Here is a 23,846-nt window from a genome sequence, read left to right on the forward strand (position 1 = left end):
CATACCCAGCTGCAGGAGAGTCTGGGAAGTGATGCGGAGCCCAGACAAAAAGGATGCAGAAGGACCAGAGAACAGTCTCGTCACACAGCTCTGGGGAAGAAGCCAGGAAACCGCGACCATTATTTCCCAAGGGATAGCACATCCTAAAATCACCACTGCTCCACCCCCTAAGAGAAAACCCTGGCCCCTGCGGCTTGTGTTCAGGAGGCCTTTTTCTGGGCACATTCAGACGGTTTCTCCAGTGTCAGAAAGCCTTGGGCTTCACATGAGGAAAGTCAGCATTGAAGCCATTCTGGTGGTGGGATTATATCATATAAGCCATGAACTGTGCCGAAGGAAACGGCAGCCCACTCCAGCATTCTTGCCTGGGAAATCCCATGGATCCGGGAGCCTGGTGGGATGCAGTCCATGCAGTCGCCAAGAGTCAGTCAGAGCTTAGCATCTAAACAGCAGCAGCAGCAAGCCAGGAGCTTGGCGGCGGTGAGTTCTGCTCTGCGGGCCGGTGTGGGGTCTGTGCCAGTGTGTTACGGGGACACTGACAGACTGATTAAAAGAGTTTCTCCTCTATTCCTGTTCTCAAAAAAGGTCTGCATTCGGAGGTTGGATTTTGTTTTGCTCTTTTCTTTGCAGGGGAGAGCCCTGAGACTGTTGACTCGCGCCTGCTGTCCAGCTGGCCGGAGGGGCTGGGGCGCCGGCTCACTGACGTCCTTGCTCTTCCCAGGGCACTCATGCTGTGGCTGGGGGTGGGCTGTGCACGGGACAGTTAGAGAGTTGGAGCAGTTCTCGTCCGATTTCCCTGTAACATTGCTGATGTTCTTTGTAGTGGCCCGAAGATTGTTTTGGTATACTTGCTCACATTGGGATTAAAAAAAAAAAAAACAGTATATTGTGTTTGAATTAAAATTTTGGACCATGAATTTACATAGGATTATTCTTTCATTCTACAAAGAAACTCTGAAGGATCACCTTGGGTCCATCTGTTTTGGTGTCACCGACATTCCTCAAGTCTGTGTGCCTTCATCTTTGTTTTTCCCTTGGTCGAAAACTTCCTCGCTGTTCAGTTGAACGCAGCATGTCCAGCCTTCTCACCCCACTGAGACACCGCCTCTTCCAGAAAGCTTCTCTGAACCTGCTTTGCAGCATCTTTCCCTCGCATGGGCTGTGCTCCCTGTGTGAGATGTGAGACTGTCAGCCGTGGGTTAGGCGGCCTTAGTCTTCTTTGGATTCTTGGCTCAGACCGCTTTGGTTGAGGTGTAACGGCTAGTGCAGCTCAAATGAAGACATTGGTGGCGTGGGATTTGATGTTGCTGCTTTTTTTCTGGTGATGGTAGTTCCATCACCAGAAAAACTAAGGACGTTTCTCTGGAATACAAGCTGGAATTGCTACATGCTATTTGTCTGAAAATCATTATATGCGAAAGTAGTGGCTTTTGCAAGCTTTAAATTTATAGAACCAATCTAATTAATCAAATTCTGTTGTGACCAATCCAGTATATTCATACTGCTATCCATCCAAAAGCATTTTCATGTCAACTAAGGTAACATTTAATTCTCGCTTAAATATCAAGACAGTTGTATTTTGGAAGTCGTCTGTGAATAAATGTGTAAGATAAGTATATATTGGATATCTGTGTTTCTCCATGTGTTAGGAAATAAAATTATTTTGTTTAAAGAAATGATGTTTATATACCAAGTTCCTTATTGTCGTTCTGTCGCTCAGCTGTGTCTGACTCTTTGTGACCCCACGGACTGTAGCATGCCAGGCTTCCCTCTCCTTCACTGTCTCCTGGAGTTTGTTCAAACTCAGTGTCTATTGAGTCGATTATGCCATCCAGCCTTCTCATCCTCTGTTCCCCCAAGTTGCTTAAAGTGTCGTTGGTTGTTCAGTCACTCAGTCGTGTCTGACTCTTTGTGACTCTGTGGACTGCAGCACACCAGGCTCCTCTGTCCTCCACTGTCTTGCGGAGTTTGCTCAAATTAATGTCCATTGAGTCGGTGATGGTATCTAACCATCTCATTATCTGCCTCTCTTCTCCTTTTGCCTTTATTCTTTCCACAGCATCAGGGTCTTTTCCAGTGAGTTAGCTCTTCACATCAGGTGGCCAAAGTATTGGAGCTTCAGCCTCAGCATCAGTCCTTCCAAATGAATATTCAGGGTTGATTTCCTTTAGGATTGACTGTTCTGATCTCCTTGCAGTCCAGGGAACTCTCAAGCGTCTTCTCCAGCACCACAGTTAGAATGCATCAGTTCTTTGACGCTCAGTCTTCTTTATGATCTCACATCCGTATATGACTACTGGAAAAACCATAGTATGGACTATATAGACCTTTGTCAGCAAAGTGATGTCTCTGCTTTTTAATATGCTTGTCTAGGTTTGTCATAGCTTTCCTTCCAATGAGCAAGTGTCTTTTAATTTCATGCATTAACCATCTGCAGTGATTTTGGAGCCCAAGAAAAGAAAATCTGTCACTGCTTCCACTTTTTCTGCTTCTATTGACCATAAAGTGATGGGACTGAATGCTATGATCTTAGTTTTCTGAATGTTGAGTTTTAAGCCAACCTTTTCACTCTCCTTTACTTTCATCAAGAGGGTTTTTAGTTCCTCTTCACTTTCTGCCATTAGAGTGGTATTATCTGCATATCTGAGGTTATTGTTATTTCTCCCGGCAATCTTGATTCCAGCTTGTGCTTCCTCCAGCCCAGCGTTTCTCATGATGTACTCTGCATATAAGTTAAATAAGCAGGGTGACAGCATACAGCCTTGACATACTGCTTTCCCAGTTTTGAACCCGTTGTTCCATGTTCGGTTCTGTTATTTCTTGACCCGCATACAGGTTTCTTAGGAGACAGGTAAGGTGGTCTGATATTCCCATCTTTTTTAAGAACTTTCTAGTTTGTTGTGGTCCACACAAAGACTTTAATGTAGTCAGTGAAATAAAGTAGATTTTTTTTGAAATTCCCTTGCTTGCTCCATGATCCAATGAATGTTGGAAATTTGATCTTTGATTTCTCTGCCTCTTCGAAACCCACCTTGTACATCTGGAAGTTCTTAGTTCAACGTACTGCCAAAGTCTAGCTTGAAGGATTTTGAGCAAAACCTTGCTCACATGTGAAATGAGCGCATTGTATGGTAGTTTGAACATTCTTTGGCATTGCCCTTCTTTGGGATTGGAATGACGACTGACTTTTTCCAGTCTTCTGGCCACTGCTGAGTTTTCCAAATTTGCTGACACATTGAGTGCAGCACTTTAGCAGCATCATCTTTTAGGATTTGAAATAGCTTAGCTGGCATTCCATCACCTCCATTAGCTTGGTTCGTAATAATGCTTCCTAAGACCCACTTGCCTTCATACTCCAGGATGTCTGGTGTAGGTGAATGAACACACTGTTATGGTCATCCAGTTTATTAAGACCTTTTTTGTATAGTTCTTGTATGTGCTCTTGCCACCTGTTCTTAATCTCTTCTGCTTCTGTTAAATCCGGGCCATTTCTGTCCTTTATCATACCCATCCTTGCATGAAATGTTCCTTTGATATGTAGTTTTCTTGAAGAGATCTCTAGTCTTTTCCATTCTGTTTTCCTCTGTTTCTTTGCATTGTTCAGTTAAGAAGGCCTTCTAATCTCTCCTTGCTATTCTCTGTAACTCTGCATTCAGTTGGGTATATCTTTCCCTTTTTCTCTTGATTTCACGCCTCTTCTTTCTTCAGCTATTTGTAAAGTCACACAGACAACCACTTTGCCTTCTTGCATTTCTTTTTCTTGATTATGGTCTTGATCACTGTGTCCTGTACAGTGTGACTGACCTCCATCCATAGTTCATCAGGCACTCTGTCCACCAGATCTAACCCCTTGGGTCTATCTGTCACCTCCACTGTATAATTATAAGGCATTTGATTTAGGTCATACCTGAATGGTCTAGTGGTTTTCCCTATCTTCAGTTTAAGCCTGAATGTTTGCATTAAGGTGCTCATGATCTGAGCCACAGTCAGCACCAGGTCCTGTTTTACTGACTGCAGAGCTTCTCTATCTTTGGCTGCAAAGAATATAATCAATCTGATTTCAGTGTTGACCATCTGGTGATGTCCGTGTGTAGAGTCTTCTCTTGTGTTGTTGGAAGAGGGTGTGTGCTATGACCAGTGGGTTCTCTTGACAAAAGTCTGCTAGACTTTGCTTCATTTTGTACTCGAAGGCCAAACTTGTCTGTTATTCTGGGTGTCCCTTGATTTCCTACTTTTGCATTCCAATTCCCTATGATGAAAAGGACATCTTTTTTTTTTTTTTTTGGTGTTAGTTCTAGAAGGTCTTGTAGGTTGGGACATAGACTTGGATTACTGTAATGTTGAATGGTTTGCCTTGGGAATGAACTGAGATCATTCTGTCATTTTTGAGGTTCTACCCAAGTACTGCATTTTGACTCTCTAGTTGACTGAAGGCTGTTGCATTCCTTCTAAGGGATTCTTGCCCACAATAGTAGATAGGATGGTCACCTGAATTAAATTCGCCCATTCCTATCCATTTTAGTTCATAGATAAGCTTTAAAAAGTAGCTTGTTCCCTGTGTCTACGTGTCTGTTTCTGTTATGGTTACCAAAGGGGAAAGGGCAGGGGATAAATCAGGAGTATGAGATTAACAGATACACATTGCTGTATATAAAATAGATAACAAAAATTTACAGAACAGCACAGGGAACTATACTCAGTATCTTGTAGTAATCTATAATGGAAAAGAATCTGAAAAAAAAGTGTGTGTATATATATATATATAACCTGGCTGTACATCTAAAGCTAACAGTATTGTAAGTCAACAGTAGTTCAATTAAGAAAAAACAGCTTGTTCATGTTCAGATTACTAATATCTGAATTCATCTGGGCACTTTGGGAAGTCAGTTTTTTTTTTGGAAAATAGCTACTGTATTCCATAAACGTATTTGGTCCACCTGTGATGGAGGAGGATAAGACCTTCATTCCCAGTCTCCAATTCACTTATCGTCTGTGTGAATTTCTGCTTTGGCTCATGTGTAGCATTTGGTCAAGACTGTTACTGCTGGAGACATCTAGGACTGAATTACTTTTTCATGCTAACTTGTCTTAGAGCTGAAAAAGAGTGCAAAATGTATTTTGTATTTTGCAGGTTTAAAAATAATGTTTAATTATTTTAACATATAGTAGTCTGGGGAAAGATGGAAAATCTTCAAATCATAGATGAGAAGCCATGCTTTGCCATAAAGAGAAAGTTGGACCAGGGATAGGAAACATGAGCTAATTACTAGCCTTTTCCTTTATAGGTTTTTGCAAGGCTCTTTAACCACTTGACTAAAGGAGTTCTTTATAGCATGTGGACTGTGATATGATTAAATGTGTAAATCCAATTATGGATTTTAAAATTCTTTAATGTGCAAATCAAACAACTTTTGAATGTAAGGTCCTGCTAGTGAGACCAGAAGGAGGGGACCGCTTTGCATGGAGTCAGCGTGTGGGTCCCAGGGTATCTGTCAGTGTTGGCTGTGTGGAGTTAGAAAGCGGGGAGATGTCGCCGTTGCTGCGGAGCTCTGGGCTGGGCGGGTTGGCTGTCGCCCACCAGGACGGGCAGACAGTGCTATGAACCGCTGGGGAGACCAAGGAAGATGCTGAGCTCAGGGTGGGGGCATCTGCAGGATAGCCTTGCCTCAGATGGAAACAAGAGTCAGAAGCTCAGAGGAGTCCAGGCCACAGATGCACAGGCTTGGGAAATGAATCAGTCAGACCACAGAAACCGGCTCTGGCTGATTTAAGCAGAAAAGGAATTTATTGAAGAGATGTTGGGCAGCTGACAGAATCTCGAGGAAGTCTTAAGAACCTGGCTCAGAAAACAAACAAGCAGAAAGGGGCCTTAATAGCTAGACCCACAGCCAGAGTGTGTCCTGGAAGGAGACTGCCCGGGACCCCCTGCCCACCGCGGGCCGTGTGCCTGTTACCCGGGACCCGGCCCACCACTGGCCGTGGGGCTCGTTCCCCCCGGGACCCCCTGCCCACTGCGGTCCGTGTGCTCGTTACCTCGGGACCCCTGCCCACCGCTGGCCATGTGCTCATGACCCCGGGACCCCGTGCCCACCGTGGTCCCTGTGCTTGTTATCCGGGAACCCCGCCCACCACTGGCTGTGTGCTCATGACCCCGGGACCCCCTGCCCGCCCCGTGGCTGTGGTCCTCGTTACCCTGGACCGCCCGCCTCCCACCGCCCGCTGCACCGCCTCGGGCAGGTGAATCCACCCAAGTCTGGGCTGTATGCTGGCCCCCTGGCTGCAAGCAGGGCCACTGAAACTAGGACGGCGGACCCTTGAACAACTCGAGTTTGAGCTGCGCAAGTCCACTTAAACGTGCTTTCTTTCTATAAATACGGACTCCATGAGCCACAGTTGGTTGACTCTGGTGCAGAACTGAGAATGTGGAGCAGATCCCCAGGACCAGCTGTAAAGTTACACGCAGACTTGTGACTGTGTGGAGGCGGAGCCCCAGAGCCCCAGTGTTGTTCCAGGGTCACCTGGAACTGGCCCTTGTGCAAATAGCCCAGAAGGGGTGAAATCTGTGAATGGGGAAAGGAAGCTCTGATGATGTGGCACAGTGAGAGGAACCAAGATGTTTGTATGGGAGCGTGACACTGTTGGTGATGGGTGAGCCTGGGAGGGGTGAGCAGGGGAAGAGGGCCTGGAGGGGGCAGAGCGGGAGCAGCCACGGGGGCGGGGCGGGGGCGCGGGGAAGGCTGGGCCAGACTTCCAGAAACCACAGAAGGGCAGTTTGGGAAGGAGGAGCTGGCGGAGGGAGTGGGCCAGCTCAGCACTCAGGTCCCAGCTTGTTACCCTTGGTGACCTTGGCACGAGCAGCCTCAGTGAGGGAGGGGCGGGATGTGGGAGAGAAGTGGGGTGGGAGGCAGATGGGGAGGGGCTCTGGGCACTGCTCACAGGCCCCTTCAGCCACCAGCCACCAAATGGGCCTTCGCAGGTTGTTTAAATGCTCAGCACATCTGTGTCCCTAGGCGTGAAAATGTGTCGTAACGGTCTCCACTGGGTGCACGGGTATCCGTGGGATACCCCCGTGCTTGGCTCAGCATCCTGTATGCTGTAAGTGCTCAGTAAACGTGCATGCTGCCGCTGGTACGTTCACCAGCACCTTGACTGCAAAGGGCCGAAGAGGGGTTGGAGCAGGTGCGGAGCGTCCGGGCGTCTGCCCAAGTGGGGGACTGTGAGTTCCATGTGTGGAAGCGGAGGAGGAGGTGCAGGCAAGGGGACAGTGAAAACGCTGGGGCGGGCAGGGCAGGATGGGGCTGGGAGCCGGGGGTCGTCCCTGAGAGAAGAACACCTCCTCTGTGGCTGGAGACGGTCATCAGCAACTCACGGTACAGAATGGCGTGGAGGACTTTGGTCCTGGCCTTGGAGGACTTGACCACCGATGAGCCAGGTGGCTTACAACCCCAGATCTCTTGTCAGGGAAAGTGTTAGTCGCTCAGTTGTGTCCAACTCTGCAACCCCACGGACTGTAGCCCACCAGGCTCCTCTGTCCTTGGAATTCTCCAGGCAACAATACTGGACTGGGTTGCCATTCCCCTCTTCAGGGGATCTTCCCCACCCAGGGATCGAATCCAGGCCCCCCTCGTTGCAGGCGGATTCTTAACTGTCTGAGCCACCAGGGAAGCCTTGTCAGTGAGGGCGCCTCCGATACACTGCTGTTGGTGTTGCTCCAAGAATGTCCCTCGGCTTTGACCGTGAAGCCCAGGCCTTTTAGTAGAAGAAACTGGGTAGCTTCCTTGATGGCGCAATGGCTAAGACTCTGTGCTCCCACTGCAGGGGCCCAGTTCAATCCCTGGTCAGGGAGCTAGATCCCTCTGCCACAACTCAGACCTGGCGTGGCCAAATAAATAAATATTTAAAAAAAGAAGCAGCTAGGAAAATCATGTTCTACCAAATGACTTTTTCTCCCTCTGTGGGGACTTAATGGGGAAGAATGTGGGTTTCTGCCTCCATTTTTAAGTGGTTGCTTGCAAGTTAATTAATTTACCGGGAAGAATGACATTTCTAACTTAAGTAGACATGTATGTGTATTTCATATTTTTCCCTTTTAGTAAAGTTATGGGGAGAAGTATTTTTTAAATTTAAAGCAGAAAGCAACTGGTAGCACCATGATTATGATGTTATAACTCATGTAGTTACAGAACTCATTTCATCAGTCAGGCAGCCCTGGGCATTTGTGTTTCCAGGGAAGGCCCTCAGATAGGGACGGATGGGTCCCAGGAGTCCTCTGGGTGGCGGTGCTGGTGGGGGCGGCAGGTCTTGCCCTGAGGCTGCCCGTCTGACTGGCGGCCGCAGGAGGCTGGGGCTTCCTCCTTCCCTACAGGGCGAGTGCCAGTCCACTGCATGGAGGGCCGGTACTGAATTCCTCTAGGACCCCTGGGGATGGCGGCTGACTCAGAAAGCCCTATTTCCTGCTCAGGGTCCAGCGAGATTAATAGTGCAGGGATCCCTACCTTCCCAGAGGTTTCCCAGCTCTGGGATCTGAATAGGTGCTCAGCTTCTTAAGAGAAAAACAGCCCAGTAAGTGGCTCATGAAGGAGCTCATTAGCATAACATGTTTTTCCTCAACACCTCAGCATCTAGACCGCTGCAACCTTTTCATCCTCATCCAGTGCCTAAAGCCATTGTCGTGGTTGACCTAAAAAAAAAAAGTGCTCTTTCTCTCTGCCCCCCCATTGAAAGAGTTTGGCTATAAAAGGCAGCTGGCTGTAGTCAGCGGGGCTTCAGAGCAGATGAGAACTGGTCCATTTAGGGGTGTGGACCACCAGGCAGCCCCCCCCCGCCCCACCTTCCGTAGTCACCGTTTCTCAGATCCCTGCTGGAACGTGAGGCTCCTTCCTCCCTGGTTGGGGAGGATGGCAGCCCCCACCCGCTTGTGGGCTGCGGCGGTTTTCCCAGAGACCAGTGAGACCTGGAGGAGGAGGTCAGGCACAGGCCCCTGCCCTGCAGACCTCATGTGCTTCTCCTACCCTCGGGATCCTGGAGCCGTCTCAGGGCTGCCCCCATCCGCCCGCTCCATCCTCCCTGCTTGCACCCGCTCTGCACTCCGCACTCTGCTGCTTGCTTGGAGCCCCCAGCTGCTCAGATGGCATTCTCCAGAGTGACCGGTGCTTCTTGAAGCTGTTGGCCTGGCTGGAGGCACCTCCAGGATAGCTGTCCGTGGAGCCTCAGCCCGGAAGCCTTTCGTGACTCTTGCAGGAAGTTTCTCCTTCCCTGTCTTTGCACTGGCTTGACCTGTGAGTTTTGCCTGTTGGCACGTGAGCCTGGCCCCCTGCATCATGATCTGGAGGGGGGGCTCCTCTGAGCTGGCTGCGCCTCCCACCCCGTGCAGCCGGGTGCTCTGAACCCGGGGGCTGCTAGACTGGAACCAGCCCCATGCAACCCCATGCAGCCGGGTGCTCTGAACCCGGGGGCTGCTAGACTGGAACCAGCCCCTGAGCCCTGATGCTCGTTCCCAAGTCGGGAACCTTGGTGAGGTAACATCTGTGAATGGCCAGAACAGTTGCTTAGAGGTAATTCATTTTTATACCTGTTACTGGGCTGAATTTTTTAAAGGGTGTGCCTGATATTGGCAGATGGGTATAATTTTCCTAGGATGTAATTTACATCTAAACCCTTTTCTAAGTATCTTGGCACACCCATCCCTTCCCCCCGCCCCCACCCCCATCCCATCCCCCTTGAGGAGGAGACCGAGGAGAACAAGCCTTGTGTCACATAGGAGCTCTTGGCTGGGACCTTCTCATTCACTTCTCATTTCCAGGCAAATTTTTCCCTCTCATATTAGCCACTTTTTTGAACTGTGTTTCTTTATTTTATATACAGAGATAAATGATGGCCAAAGTTTTTTTTAAAAAAGAGAAGTTAAAGTCAAATACTCTTAGGCAAAGATATTCTTTCAAAAAAGCGTGTGTGGAATTCCTTGTCCACATGTCCTGCAGCGGAGGGAAGGGGTGGCTCTTTGCAGGGAGTGGACGTCTGCAGGAGCAGTGGGGGTGGACGAGGGGGCCCATGACCAGAGCCCCATCTCGGTTTGCAGTCTCTGTTCTGTTTTGGCTCTGTGCCGTGTTCCTGCTATAGGTGCAAAGTGGGCTGTCCTTTCCCACCATCTCCTTGTGTAACTTAATCCAGTTTCCAGATTGTAAAAGTAAGTTGAGCTAAAACTGACCAAATGAGAAAGATGTATCTGTTCTGTGACTTTTGGAAGAAATATTGACATGGTTTTACTTCTCCATTCTAAGATCTCTGACCTCTTTGAAGTTAGAGAAATTATGGCTGTTTCTACGCTTTTGCTTTAGGTTGACCCTTAAATGTCTTATTTTTATTGGGTGTGAAGAACTTCCTGATTGTGCACTTTCATAAACTCATGGTATAAGACAGCCCAGGTTTCTGTTTCACTTGTTCTATTCACAGGTAATTACTTCTCCATTTGGGACTTCTAAATCCCAGGGTCCTCTCTGCTCCAAGCTCAACAGATGGTCTCTCCATCTGTTGCCATTGCCTTTTCTGCTATATGAGAGTCATCCTCTTAGTAACACGATCTGATAGGTATTGCGTTATGTGCCAGGCATGACGCAAAGACATCATTATTTCATTTTAACCTCTTGATAACTATAAGGCAGACACTGTTGTCATTTTCATATTACGGATACTAAGTGACCAGTTCGTTCGGTACTAGATAGTCATGGCTCCAAAGCCTCTTCCTCTCCTGGCAGGCGAGACTACCTTGGTTCCTTGGGGAGGTCACAGGAACTTGGATAGACTTGAACTCCATACAGGGTTCATGTTTCTGAGCCAGACAGATCTGCATTGGAGTTTTGGCTCTTCCTCAGTAGCTATGTGATCTTGGGTGAATTACTTAAATCCTCCAAAGCTCGTCTTCATTCAGAAGCTGTGTGCGAAATCTGACGATAAATTCACCTTCAGTATACGAGGCATGAGATAGACTGTCATTGACTCTTTTACTTTTTACTAACACATTAGCCTGACTTTTCTAAGGTAATTTTTGGCATGTGAAGTTGCCTGTTTTCTTTTCTTTCTTGAATGCTGAGCCCTGGCCAGCTCGGTCTGTAGTGGGGGTGACTCTGGTGCATCTGATGTTGGCAACTCTTTATGACCATTGGCCTCCTGTGGCTTTTCAAAACATTTCTGGAGGCAGCTGGATGTGTTTGTGGCCTGTTTTTGCAAGCAAATCATGGAGTTAGTCCTGGCCTTTTAGGCTTTGAGAGCACCCAGTAAATAGATACCTCTTGACATGGACACAAGGAAAGAGTTGGCAGAGGGGAGACCAAAGTGTCACCTTTATTATTAATAGAGGTGATGCTGGATGTAGAACAAAGGAGACACAGATAAGAGAACCGAGACGGGGCTCTAAGGGGAGAGGCTGGAGGAAGGGAAGCTTAGGTCCAGTCAGAAGAGGGGAGGGAAGAGAGGCTGCAGCCAGGGCTCACCCGGAGCTGAGGGTGTGGACGGGGTCTCTGGTCTCTGCACTCTGGCGCCTTCAGGACGGGCGGGAGCCGGGCCTGCCGCAGGTCACAGCAGTGCTGTGGGCCGGCAGGTGTGGGACGCGAATGTCCACTCCAGCCTCTGGATTGTGCTCGGTGCCGGGCTTCTGGTGGGAGGAGACAGTGGAAAGATTGTTATTTGGGAGAACTTGACTCTTTGAAAACAGCTATGTGTGCTACATTTAGGAGCTTCTCTAAGTTAAGTATTTTTGGAATACATGGATTTTAAGATGTTGTATGACTCTGAAGTAAGTCAGAGAAACACAAATATGTGATATATGGGGAATCTTAAAAACATGATGCAAATGGACTTATTAATATTCACGAAACAGAAGCAGAGTCACAGCCTTAGAGCACAGTTATGGACACCGGAGGGGAAGGTGGTGGACAGGGACAGATTGGGAGTGTGGGATTAACATGTACACACTGCTAGATTTAAAACGGATTAAAAAAAATTACTTAAAAAGTTATATGGCAGTTAATAGTTTCTTGATACACACACATATTTTATATTATATATGTTATATATTTGTATGTAGTTTTTGTATTTTATGTCTTTATTCATATATATTGTTATGGCTTATTTTTAATGTGTCTTTTTGGGTATATTAATATCTGGGTTTTGATTCTGAAGGAAAATGAAATCATAATAATGATTAACAACTGCTCAAAATATGACCTGCTGTGTGATATTTTATTTGATTTGTTAATCTTAAAGATACAGCCTTGGTGATGATTTCAGTCTGAAGGGGCAACCCTTGCTCCCAGTCCTTTTCCTGTTATAACTAATCTGATGAAAGTAGAAGGCAGAGCTCCTTCCCTCTCCAGCCCCCTACCCTCAATTCCCATCCCTGTGTTTTTTCTTGATTTGGGGCTTGTGAAAATAGATATGTTTCCTGAATTCATCGAGAAATGAAGCCCATTCAAAATTAAATCTATCTCCATTTTTATCTGAATGCTTATAAAAGCTGTGTATTAACCACAATCTAAGAGTATCTTGGGCTTCCCTGGTGGTTCAGTAGTCATCAGTAGAATCCGCCTGCCAGTGCAGCAGGAGACTCTGGTTGATCGGGAAGATCCCCTGGAGAAGGAAATGGCAACCCACTCCAGTATTCTTGCCTGGAGAATTCTATGGATAGAGGAGCCTGGTGGGCTACAGTCCATGGGGTAGCAAAGAGTCAGACACACGTTGGCAACTTAAATTTTTGCAGCTATAGAATTATATTAGACTTCAAATAATTTAGCTATTAACATTTTACCATTTAAGATCTAGCTCAAACTCATGTTTTAGGGGGTAAAATTATATCTTATGAGAGTTATCAGCCTAAGTGTATAGCCTCTTAACTTGGCATTCAACAAAAGCATACAACAAACAAAAGTTAATCTGTAATCTGTGTTTTCTTTTCTTTTTAGCTTCTCAGACAAGCTATTTAGTGGAAAAGGCTTACATTTTCAGCCATCAGTTCTAGATTTTGGAGTTCAGTAAGTATTTTCTCCTTATAATTTTTAGCAATTTATTACTTACACTATTTACTTTCAGGATATTTTTAATGTATGTATGATACTGAATATATTTTAAATAGATAATATCAAGAGATAACTGTTCCTAGAACTTGTTGAAAGGAACTTTCTTGTGAAAAGGAGAGTATAAGAGTTGTTTTAGTCCTTTCTTTAGTTTTTAATAAATATGTCTTATAATTTAAGTCTGTGGTATTACATCCTTGTTTTTCTGAAACAAAGCAGGTTATTTTTAATGAAAAACTCTACATATCAATGGTTTCTGAATTTTTAAAATTAGATTCACTTATTCACTTGTTTTTACTGATCCTTGTGCTTTGGGATTCAAAATTGTACATGCATTAGTTATTGTGATTGGGGTTTTGGGAACAGGTGGGGAAGACAGAGTGGAATCTGTAATTCCTTACAGTGCCTCTTGTTGAGAACCATGAGATGAAGGGGGTGATCTGAGTGTCAGTTGAGGGACTGATTTGGGAACTCAGAAATTAAGAGAAGGATGAAGTTGTTCTCAGGAGGGAACGTTAGGACTCATGTTGGTTGCCGTGAAATTTAAGATGTGAAGTGTTAGACTCACTGGATGTAGAATTTTGCTGTAGTGGATAGATGCAATTTCATGTAGAGTTTCAAGGGGAAGTAAAAGAGTGTTTCAGGATTAAAAACTCTGCTTGTTTTAGCATCCTGCAACATCAGCTTTATGAAGAACTTTTCTGAGTTGCAAAAAAAAGTTATGTGAGTGAAGTAACCATGGTGTTGGGAGAGCATCTGGGGCGAGTTAGTGGTGCTCTCCTGGTGTGTCCTTCATTCATCTGGTATCCTTCTTCCATTTCCTTCTGATCATCAAAAGATCAGAGCTGCAGTGAAGAATAATGAATTTTAAATTTAGGAGTACATTGTTGAACTTTTTAAGGAGAGTGTTTAAAAGGAAGACGTGACAAAAGTGCAAAGGGAACTTGCTGATTTTACAAAATTCTAGGCGTCTGCTTTTTTGTTTTTGAATTCTTATATTTTTACTCTTAAGTAAAGGATGAGATTTTATAATAAAACCTCATCAGTTTCAATTTCCAAGAGATTATTTTGCTTCTGTCAAAGTATGGTTAAGAGAACTCTTAATGCAGGACCTACTTATATATTATAGATTGGTAGATACCGTAAGAGGGATAGTAGTAAATACAGTTAGACTGTGATAGCAATTCCAGTTCATGGGACACTGGCTGCCTGTAAGTATAGTTACTCTGTCAATATAAAAGTCCTGCCGCCAGTGCCCATGCACGGGTGTATGCGTTGTCTGCATATGTTCCTTAGCTCTGCACATCAGTTTCCGGTTCTGATAGCTGTTAAGTCATGTTGAAAAGAAATGTTTAAAGTTTTCGACTTGAAAAGGTTACTAAGTTTTAGACTTGAATCACCTTTGGATGATTCAGTTTTGTTTATGTAGTAGTTTACAGTTCTAAAATACAATCTTCTCTCTTGTGAGTTGAGTCTTATATCAATCCTGGAAGGATAGTGGAGATAGGTGTTATTTGAAAGAGAGAGAATTATTTCCAAATATATCTATATTTGAGCATGTACTATAGATGCTCATATGTTTGTGCTGAGAAATAATGCATTTTTCCCCAAGGTTATTGGTTATTTCACTAGAAGTGGCAGTAAATCTTGATTTCTAAGCCAGTATGTGCTATGCTATTTTTCTCATAACTGAGATCTAGGATGTGGTTATGGGAACCTTATTTTTTGCTAAAGTTTAAAACAGTCATTCAGTGATAACAAAATACAGCCCAAATCAGAGCATTAAAAAAATAAGTCAGGTTTTATCTTACTTCTAACAAATGGCCCAATTTACAGGCATTAGACATACTTTAACCAGCACGTTCTCCTCATTTCTTCTCTGCCCTAGGTCAAGTTTTGCTATTGTTTATTTTGACGTTGACCTTGAGCAAACCTCATCCCTTCTCACAGCTCTGGTTTCTCTCTAGGATACAGAATGAGGATCATGTTATTTTGTTACCCTCTGCCTGCTTCTTAGGGTTTATTTTAAGGGTTAATACTCTTCTGGTCCTGAGATTAAAAGTGCTGATCATTCATAAGAAATTTTAACCATTCTTTTGTAGTATTAAATTAATAGAGTATCTTCCAGTTGTCACTTGTGAAGGAAATTCTTATCCTCATGACACTTTTAAAAATAGAGTTTAAAAAAAAAATAGGATAAAAATAGCACAGTGGTAACTAGGTTTTGGCCAGCATTTTCTGTTAGGTCTGGTGAGGTTTCTGGGGGACATAGCTACTGGACTCTGCAACATGGCAGTTTTGTGTTGCTCTGGAGACATTTGTATCTTTTGAAACTAAAAGTCTTATATGCAACAATGTGAATGAGATAAGTATTAGTAACTTTGCTGATTGATTCAGATTATTCACTGAAAAACCTAAAATCATGGAAGTTTTTATTTAATTTAATTGAAGAAAAAGGCAGATACGAGCCCAGTACTCCTGACCTAGGGCTTTCTGAGGTGACCTGCTATATATGATAGTACAGAAAAATTTTAGTTGCATTATTTAAGAACACTCTAAAGAAATCAAAGTTTTAATCACACTGATATATATTTTATTTGTTACTGGTTGTTAAGGACTTTTAAAATACATATTGAACATATTAAGCTTTCAGTTAAGACTTGTGATGAAAAGTAGGAGGAAAAGTTGAAAGAAAAACTTCAAGGAATTGATGGCAAATACAGTATTTTGGAAACCCCATTGTTTGTAAGAGAAAGAGTATGCATTTAGTTTTTCCTAAAGCACACATTTTTAATGTCAGAGAAGTTGGAACAAAATCAGAGAAGCACAAGTATAATGTAGATGGTCTTTTGCTGAATTTAGAAATGTAGTTTTATTTCTGGGCCATACTGATGAGAACTGTCTATTTGGGTCTCTGCCACTGAGGGTGTTAAAACTAGAGAGATGACTTCAGTGAAGTTTTTACTGGCTGTCTATTTATCACAACGCTTAACTAGATGACTTCGGTATTGGGTGGCAGGGATCAGAGTAAATGATTCCAGGAAATCTTGCAGGTAGCTCCAGGTAGGTAGGCCAGAAACCAGTCCCTTTCCTCTTGCAGTTCTTTGTGAGAGACCGCCTTCTAGACAGAGATCTTGCTGAAAAGATTTGGCACCAGGGTTTCCTGATTAGGGTGTTTGCTGAAGAACAGAAACTCTTACTGTGAGGGTCATGGAAAGTATATATAAAACTTTTGTGTGCATATTTTGGATGGAGGAGCCAAAGCTTTCATTAAAGTTTTTTGAAAGACTCATGATTTAAATGGATAAGAGCCAAAGCTGAAAGTGCTGCAGAGTTTTCATTTTTCTCAAAAGAATGGTGTTTAATGATTAAGTTTCCTTTTATAAGACTTAATAAAGTCTCTTTGCTAGTTAAAATCCATTCCCCCCAAAAGTCTATTTAAATTTATTACTCAGTAAATGAACCCTAAGAAAATTGGATTTTTCTATGAGTACAGTTTCTTTTCTAAATATATTTTCATTCAAATTAGAGACCCATGTCAGACAGGTACCTAGTTCCCTCTAGGTGTTTTTTGCAGGCATTTAACAGCCTGTGCTTGCTAAGTCGCTTCAGTCGTGTCTGGCTCTTTGCGACTCTGGACTGTAGCCCGCCAGGCTTCTCTGTCTGTGGGATTTTCCAAGCAAGAATACTGGAGTGGGTTGCTGTGCCCTCCTCTAGGGGAACTTCCTGATCCAGGGATTGAACCCCAGTCTCTTATGTCTCCTGCATTAGAAGGCAGGTGTTTTTACCACTAGCGCCACCTGGGAAGCCTATTTAATAATGGCCTAGAAGGGTTGAATTCTTCTAATACAAAAATCAGTGGGATGCTGCTATGGGCTGGCATAAATGTCTTACAAAAGAAAGAATTAAAAAAGTTTTTTGGACTCTTTGTGGATAGAATTAACAGTAGGATTATTCTATTAGCAATAGGATTGTTTTTAACTTTTTAATGAAGATCAACAGCTTTCTGTGTTAGATTGTGTATATGTATTGATGGGTGGATGAATGGATGGATATTTTGTTTCTAACCCTTGCATTTTCTTCTCTTCCCCACCTAGGTTTCTGGGACAGCCTGCAGCAAAGATTCTCTACGCTTACAACCCAAGCAGGGAGAGTGAGGTTGTGGTGAATTCTGTGTTTACAGCTGCGAGACATTTCCATGTGCCTCCCGTTCACTGCAGGGTGAGTGTGGACCAGCTCTTGGAAGCTAAGCTGTGGCGGGCTGCCAGCTTTTCTTGCTTTCTTTGGCCTGCAGTTTTTTTACTTTCTGCTGCCTGTCTCTCCGTTTTCTGCTACCCAAGCTCTTTCCTTCTGTGTGTTTGCTTTAGCATTTATTTTTTCAGTTGTTCAGATTCATAATTTTGTGGCTGTTGATACTGACGTGGAAAGAAAAGTTTAAAGAGTTGAAACTAGGTGGTAATGCGTGTGTATTCAGTGTGACTTTTTCATGGTTAAAGAAACTTAATATTGCTTGTCTCATGATAACTACAAATGCTGAAGCATGTAGTAACTAGTCAAGTTTATAGTGGTGATCTTTTAACCTGGCCAGCCTACTAGACTGTTTTCTTAGTATAGGACTAAGAGAGGGCGAGTGGTTCCTTGTGAAGCTTATTTGCATCAACACAGAGCTCCAAACTCTAGTCTTCTAATAGTTTTAATTTTAGTAATTCACTTTACCTTTAATTTTTAATGAAAATCCAGGTTACTAGTAGAGTTTACTTATTTTCCTTACTATGTTTATGTGATACCGTTTCTTAAAATCAATACTGGGACTCAGGAGGTGGTGTAAGGGGGAGCCTGGTATCTGTCCAGATGAACAGATCTGTCCAGATCTGGGCAGTCTGTCCAGATGAACGCTGTCCCTGGCTTTTATTAAGCAGCAGCATGTTTGTACACTGGTGGTTCTGTTACTTAAGTAGAGGTGGAACCGTGTAGATACTGGCCCTTGAACACGAGGATGAGAAAGAGAAGGGGAGAGGAAAGATGTGGGGCATGTGACTCCAGCTGGGCTGAGAGCAGTCTTGCCCTAAGTCCACGGTGTTTTTGATATTTTCTTTTAGATTTTTGGGTGTTGATCTGTTTGGATATTCTCAGGGATCCATGATATGTATAAATCAAGGGTGCAAGAATATGCCAATATCTGGAATTGTAAAAAAAAAAATCTGTGAAAGATAATTTGTCAAAGAAGGGCCATTCCAAGTGGCTAAAGAAGTGCCTTTCTTTCAGGTAATTCCAGCAATGGGGAAAACTTCCTTCAGAATTATTTTCTTACCCACTGAAGAAGGAAGCATTGAAAGTTCTTTATTTATTAATACCTCCTCACATGGAGTCCTCTCTTATCATGTAAGTAGCTTTTTCTCTTGGTCATATAATTTGGCTGCTGATTTAATGAAGGTGTTTGGATATTAAAGGAAAAAAAGCCTTTTGGAAATGATGCCACCTGGTTTTGTGTCGTTCAAACATAAGGCTGCTTAGTTGATGCTCAGCTCACCAGCTTGCCTCTTTGCACTGCTCATGGGCAGCTGTCTTCCCTGTAGAGTGCAGGGCTGGAACGCACCTTGGGTCTCGAAAGGGCATTGGAACAAAACAGAGAAACGCGCTGTATAGTTTTCTAGTGTAAAATACAGTGGGGTTTCAGAGCTCACGACCTCCACCTCAAGCAGTCCAGGGCTGGGGGCTCTGAGCGCTTCTGAGACTCTTGCCCCCTCCTCTCCTGGGCTGAGGACTATTTCTGGTTGTGGGCTTGGAGGCCAGTCCTCAGGGGCTCCCTGTTGTAGCAAAGCTATGGCAGGGGGGCAAGGGACAGGAGTCTTTTTGTTTTTGTTCACAAAAACAGTCAGAAATCTTTATCTTGAGTGGTGTCTGTGACATCTTTAAGTGCCAAGATCTAGCATTTTTGTGGCTAAGTCTACCTGAATTCCATTCAACTGTTGTCCCATATCAGAAAAGCTATCTATTTCTGTAAAGATTTGCTACAGTGAGAAACACTCAGCTTAAATACAGCAACTTTTGTTGCAGTTTTTTAAGTAGACAGAGATGAGTATAATAACTGGATAAATAGTCTTGAAGGCCAAGTTGATGAACACAGATTTCCTTTGGAAAAGTATTTCAGTGTTGTGTCAAATGTGTTTCGAAACTCAGTTTTTTTTTCTTTTTCTTTTTCTGCAGGTATCTGGAATTGGTACTCGCAGAGTCTCTGCAAAAGGGTCTGCAGAGCAGCTTCCGAATGCTTACTTTCTGCTTCCACAGGTCCAGAGCGTTCAGCTTTCGCAAACACAGGTGATTTTAGTAGTACGTTTATTTTGAATGCTGGTAAACACCCAGCTTTGTAGCCGCTACATTTTGGTGTCTGATGGAGAGGACCAACAGCTCTTTTCACATAGTCAGAATTGGGAGTTTTAACGTGCTCTGCTTTTGGGGAAAACCCTGGTACACACGGAAATAACATGTGTGTGCAGAGTGTCAGAGGAGTCCGTACACTTCTTGGTGACGGCGGCGTGGTTCATGGTGTTGCTGTTTCATAGTTTGCATAGTCCTGTTGGGCACTGCAGTGTGTCCAGTTTTTCATTATTGTCATCAGATGGTGTACGTATTGTACAGCTTTGTTTTTCTTTTGGACTACCTATTTCATTGGGGTGTATTTTGTAAAAAGGATTCTGTAGTTAAAGACTGCACTGTTCTGTATAGCTTGTTAATCTTGCCAGAGTGCTTTTCAGGAAGCCAGACCCTCCCTGGTCACCACTAATGACATTCCTGCAAATATCTTCCCTCCCCACCTGCCTCCAGTCCTGCCTGGGTGTGGCTCACCAGAAAGAAAGGTTTTCCATGTCTTAGTAGGTATATGTAATAGTACCTTAAAATTCTTTTAATGTACACTTCATGAACAGCTTATAGGGTTGTCCATTTTTCCCTTTGATTATTTATATTTCCTTGTGTGGACAACTGTTGACATTCCAAAAGCTCTTGACTCAACATATTATATATGATATTATATATATCAACATATGTTGCTACTTATATACTCCTTACTGCTACTTCCTTACTGCTACTACTACTCACTACTACTACTCATTCAGTGAGTAAATAAAACCCACTGCTTGGACTTCTGTAGGTCGTGGTATCCAGGCTTTCCTTCACCATCTGCCTCACCGAGCCTCTGCTCTTGGCCAGGTATTGGTCTGGCACTTCTGTCTCAATGGAGCTCTCATTCCAGTGGGGAGACAAGAAAAATTAATTTACCTATAATGTAATGTCTGGGCACTTTGCCACCAAACATGTTATTCTTAGGGATTTAAAATATTACTCCTATTTTCATTTTTTATAAAAAATTTTTTATAAAATGAAATAGCCCTTCCTCAGCATTGTAAGGAAGATTTAATTTGCAAATTTGGATTTGCTTTAAGTCCTAAAACCAGTGGACTATACTGAAAGGTTTTAGGCCAGAGACTGCGCTGATCTGACCTGCATTCTGTAAGGGCTTGGAAAGCCTAGAGAAAGTTCAGTTTGCATGTGCTGACAGCGAAGGCTTTTCCTGTGAGCACTTTCAGCCTTATCTTGGGACGTCCTTCGGTGGCCGGAGATGAGGGAGCTATGATGGGTCAGGTTTCTGTGCTGACTGTGAGTGAGAGCTCTGAATGCCTGGTGCCGTGTTAATGGTGATAAAAGCATTAAAAGCAAGGCGGGTGTTCAGATTTCCTCAGTTAATGGAGCTGATTTAAGGATACGTGGAATTAGGGGCCTCGGAGAGAGGCCTTGGTTGGATGAGAGCTTGCCTGTCATCCGCTCTGCCTTGCTTTGACGGCCTCTGCCCTTCCCCACGTGCGGGCCTTCGTCATCTGGGCATCACAGCAGCCCCTTCCCGAGCGGCACGGGCTGTGTCTGGGAGGCTGGCGCGCCTCCGCGGCCCGCGTGGGCCTCCGCGCCCCTGCTCTCACGGCCGCTCCCGCCGCCGGTCCCGCCGCGTCGCCGGCGCCCCTCCCCGGCGTCCCCTGGGTGCGCCTGCGCGCCACCCTTTCTCACTGAGCGCTCCAGGGACCCTGCTGCCTCTCCCGTTCTGGTTCGAGCTTGGTCAGACTTAATGACAGCTGCGCCCTTTCCCGTGAGGACTCATATCCCGTGAGACGATCCCGTACCGTGTCTCCTTCCCTCTGTGCAGCTGAAGCCCCGAGAAGACGGGGCCCTCGCGGCCTCTCCGCGGCCCAGCCTGAGCCTGCTGTCCCAGGGGCCCGGGAAGGCCCTGCAGGTCCCACCGCAAGCACAGGCGCGGTGGCTGTTGCGCCGTGCCCTGTGGCCAGCACAGCGGGGGCCCTCCTTGGTTTATGTTCTGCTCTGGCTGGTATGAAACTTCTTTGTTTCTTTTTTCCCTTCTTTGCATTTTCGTTTATATTTAATAGCTCTTATTAAGATGTAATTCACATCCCACAAAATTCAGTCACTTAAAGTGCCTCCCCAGTTCCTCACCGAACTGCGCAACCATCACCCACCCCATCTCACAACCTAATTTTAGAGCGTTTTCACTGCCTTAGTCCGTGGCAGCCACTACTGTGCTTTTTGTCTCTATAGATGTGTCTGTATTGGACGTTTCGTGTAAATGAATTGTGTGGTCTTTTGTGACTGGCTTCTTTGATTTAGCAAAATGTTTTCAAGTTTCATTCATGTCATCAATCTTTCCTTCCTTTTTATTGCCAAATACTACGCTATTGTATAGACATACACCACAGTTTGTTTAAACATTTATCAGTTGGTGGACATTTAATTCATTTTCGTTTTTATGGCTATTATGAAGACTGTTTCAGTGAACATTCACAGACAAGTTTGTGTGGACGCATGCCTTCTATTCTCTGGGTATATGTGGAGAGGTAAACCTTTGCTGGCTCAGGATGATTCTGTGTCTGACACTTTGAGCAGAGTCATCAGACTGTTTTCAAAGTGGTTCCGTTGTTTTATAATGTTACCACAATATATGAGGACTCCAGTTTCTCTGCAACTTTGCCAAGGCTTGTTTTTTTTTTTTTTACTGTATTTTGTTTTGTGTTTTATAAGGCCATCCTAGTGGGCGTGAAGTGATATCTCATGTGGTTTTTATTTGCATTTCCTTAATGACTAATGATGTTGAGCATCTTTTCATTTGCTTTTTGGTAATGTGTGTATCTTCTTTGGAGAAATGTGTATTCAAATCCTTTGCCCATTTTTAAATTGGGTTTTTTGTCTTTATTGTTGAGATGTAAGTGTTCTTTATATATTCTAGATATTAGACTTTCATCGGGACATGATTTGTAAATATTTTCTTCCATTCTGTAGGTTGTCTTTTTATTTTTAATTTTTATGAACTCAGTTTACTTATTTTTTATTTGATCATTTATGCTTTTAGTGTCATATCTAGCGAGGCCCAAGGTTTTGAAGATTTACTCCTATGTTTTTTTCTAAGAGTTTAAAGTTCGTCTCTTCCAGTGAGGTCTGTGGCCCATTTTGACTTCATTTTAGCGTGGAACGTGAGCTTGCGTTCCGAGCTCATTCTTTTCACGTGCATTTCCCGTGGTCCCAGTACCTCTGGTGAACAGACAGTTCTTCCCCCACTGGGTTGTCTCGGCTCGTCCTTGAATCTGTCAGCTTCGGCTCCATTCCCAGCCGTAGAGTTTCTCCTTCCTTTTCATCTGTACTGGGATCTGTGAGTTTAGTCAAGTCACTTTCTGAGCCTCCTCCTTTGGTCAGCAAACAGTTGTTAGATATTCTCGAATTTTCCAGGAAATGTAAGAGCAAGTGAACACAGCACAGTGACCCTGCTCTTCTGATGTGACACTGTAGAATACATTTCAAGAGATTGTAGATAAAGCTCAGTTTTTTTGGCTGATCTTTTGTTAGAGCCCAGTATTCAGAGATCTAAATATAAAAAAAAAATTCTCTTAAAAATCACTAAATTTCTTTCATTTTTATGGTGATTCAGAAAAAGAAATTTTAAAGTCTTTTTTCAAGGTTTACTACACCTGGAAACAAAAGAGCCTACAAAATTTAGACTTAATTATGGCATTCCTCAGAGAAAGTCCTGATTACAATATTTTTGCATTTGAACCACAGACATAAAATGTGTTTGTATTGTTTTAAATGGATGTAAGGTTGCCAGCTGTCCTTTCTCAGAAAGGAGTGTCTTTATTTTGATGTTCTTTCTGTCCACCTGTTCTTGTCTCCTTCCTTCCTGTTGTCCAGAAACCATCATCTGGGGTGGGAAGTCATTTCGCTCAAAGGGGTAGGATGTGTGGGAGGGATTGCTCACAACTGAATCTTCTTCAGGATGAAGTGGGATGGCGTATGTGGTGGAAAGAAGCTAAAGAGCAGGGTTTAGGCAGAAATGAATATGTCCTGGATCTTTCAGATAGGGTCTTTGCTCACACTTAAACTTGCTTCCTAAGGTAGCAGCTAGAAGTTTCATGCAGTCAGAACACGTCAGCTCACTTTTCCTTGTAGCTTACCACACGCTGCCTCACTTAGAGGGACAGGCAGTACTTGGTCTTATCTTCCAAGATAAGATGTAGTCAGCTATTACAAAATCAAGTTTAAATCATGCAATTTTAAAAATCACGGATTTATTTGATTTTTAAAATTAACAGATTACTTTCCATCTGGGCTGGGTCTTTGCTGCCGCACTCAGGCTTTCTCTGGGTGCAGTGAGGAGGGGAGCTCTCTGTTCCGGCACGTGGGTGTCTTGTTTTGGTGGCCTCTTCGTTGGGGAACGTGGCCGCCAGG

At 44.1% G+C, this 23,846-nt stretch overlaps 1 protein-coding gene across 3 annotated transcripts in view; it reads left to right on the forward strand.

Moving 5' to 3' along the window:
* Positions 1 to 23,846, forward strand: part of TMEM131L (transmembrane 131 like) — a 170,946-nt gene that overhangs the window by 72,892 nt on the left and 74,208 nt on the right. For 2 of the 3 annotated variants that reach the window (XM_043902648.1, XM_043902649.1), the window contains exons 4-7: positions 12,957 to 13,025; positions 17,165 to 17,288; positions 18,333 to 18,449; positions 19,275 to 19,385. In XM_043902648.1, coding sequence (XP_043758583.1) covers positions 12,957 to 13,025; positions 17,165 to 17,288; positions 18,333 to 18,449; positions 19,275 to 19,385 — 421 coding nt within the window. Of the gene's footprint in view, positions 1 to 11,765; positions 11,792 to 12,956; positions 13,026 to 17,164; positions 17,289 to 18,332; positions 18,450 to 19,274; positions 19,386 to 23,846 lie in introns of those variants that run through there. The other variant, XM_043902650.1, reaches the window with a different exon arrangement.

The sequence above is a fragment of the Cervus elaphus genome, chromosome 5 (assembly GCF_910594005.1).
Source record: "Cervus elaphus chromosome 5, mCerEla1.1, whole genome shotgun sequence".
Classification (NCBI taxonomy): Eukaryota; Metazoa; Chordata; class Mammalia; order Artiodactyla; family Cervidae; genus Cervus; species Cervus elaphus.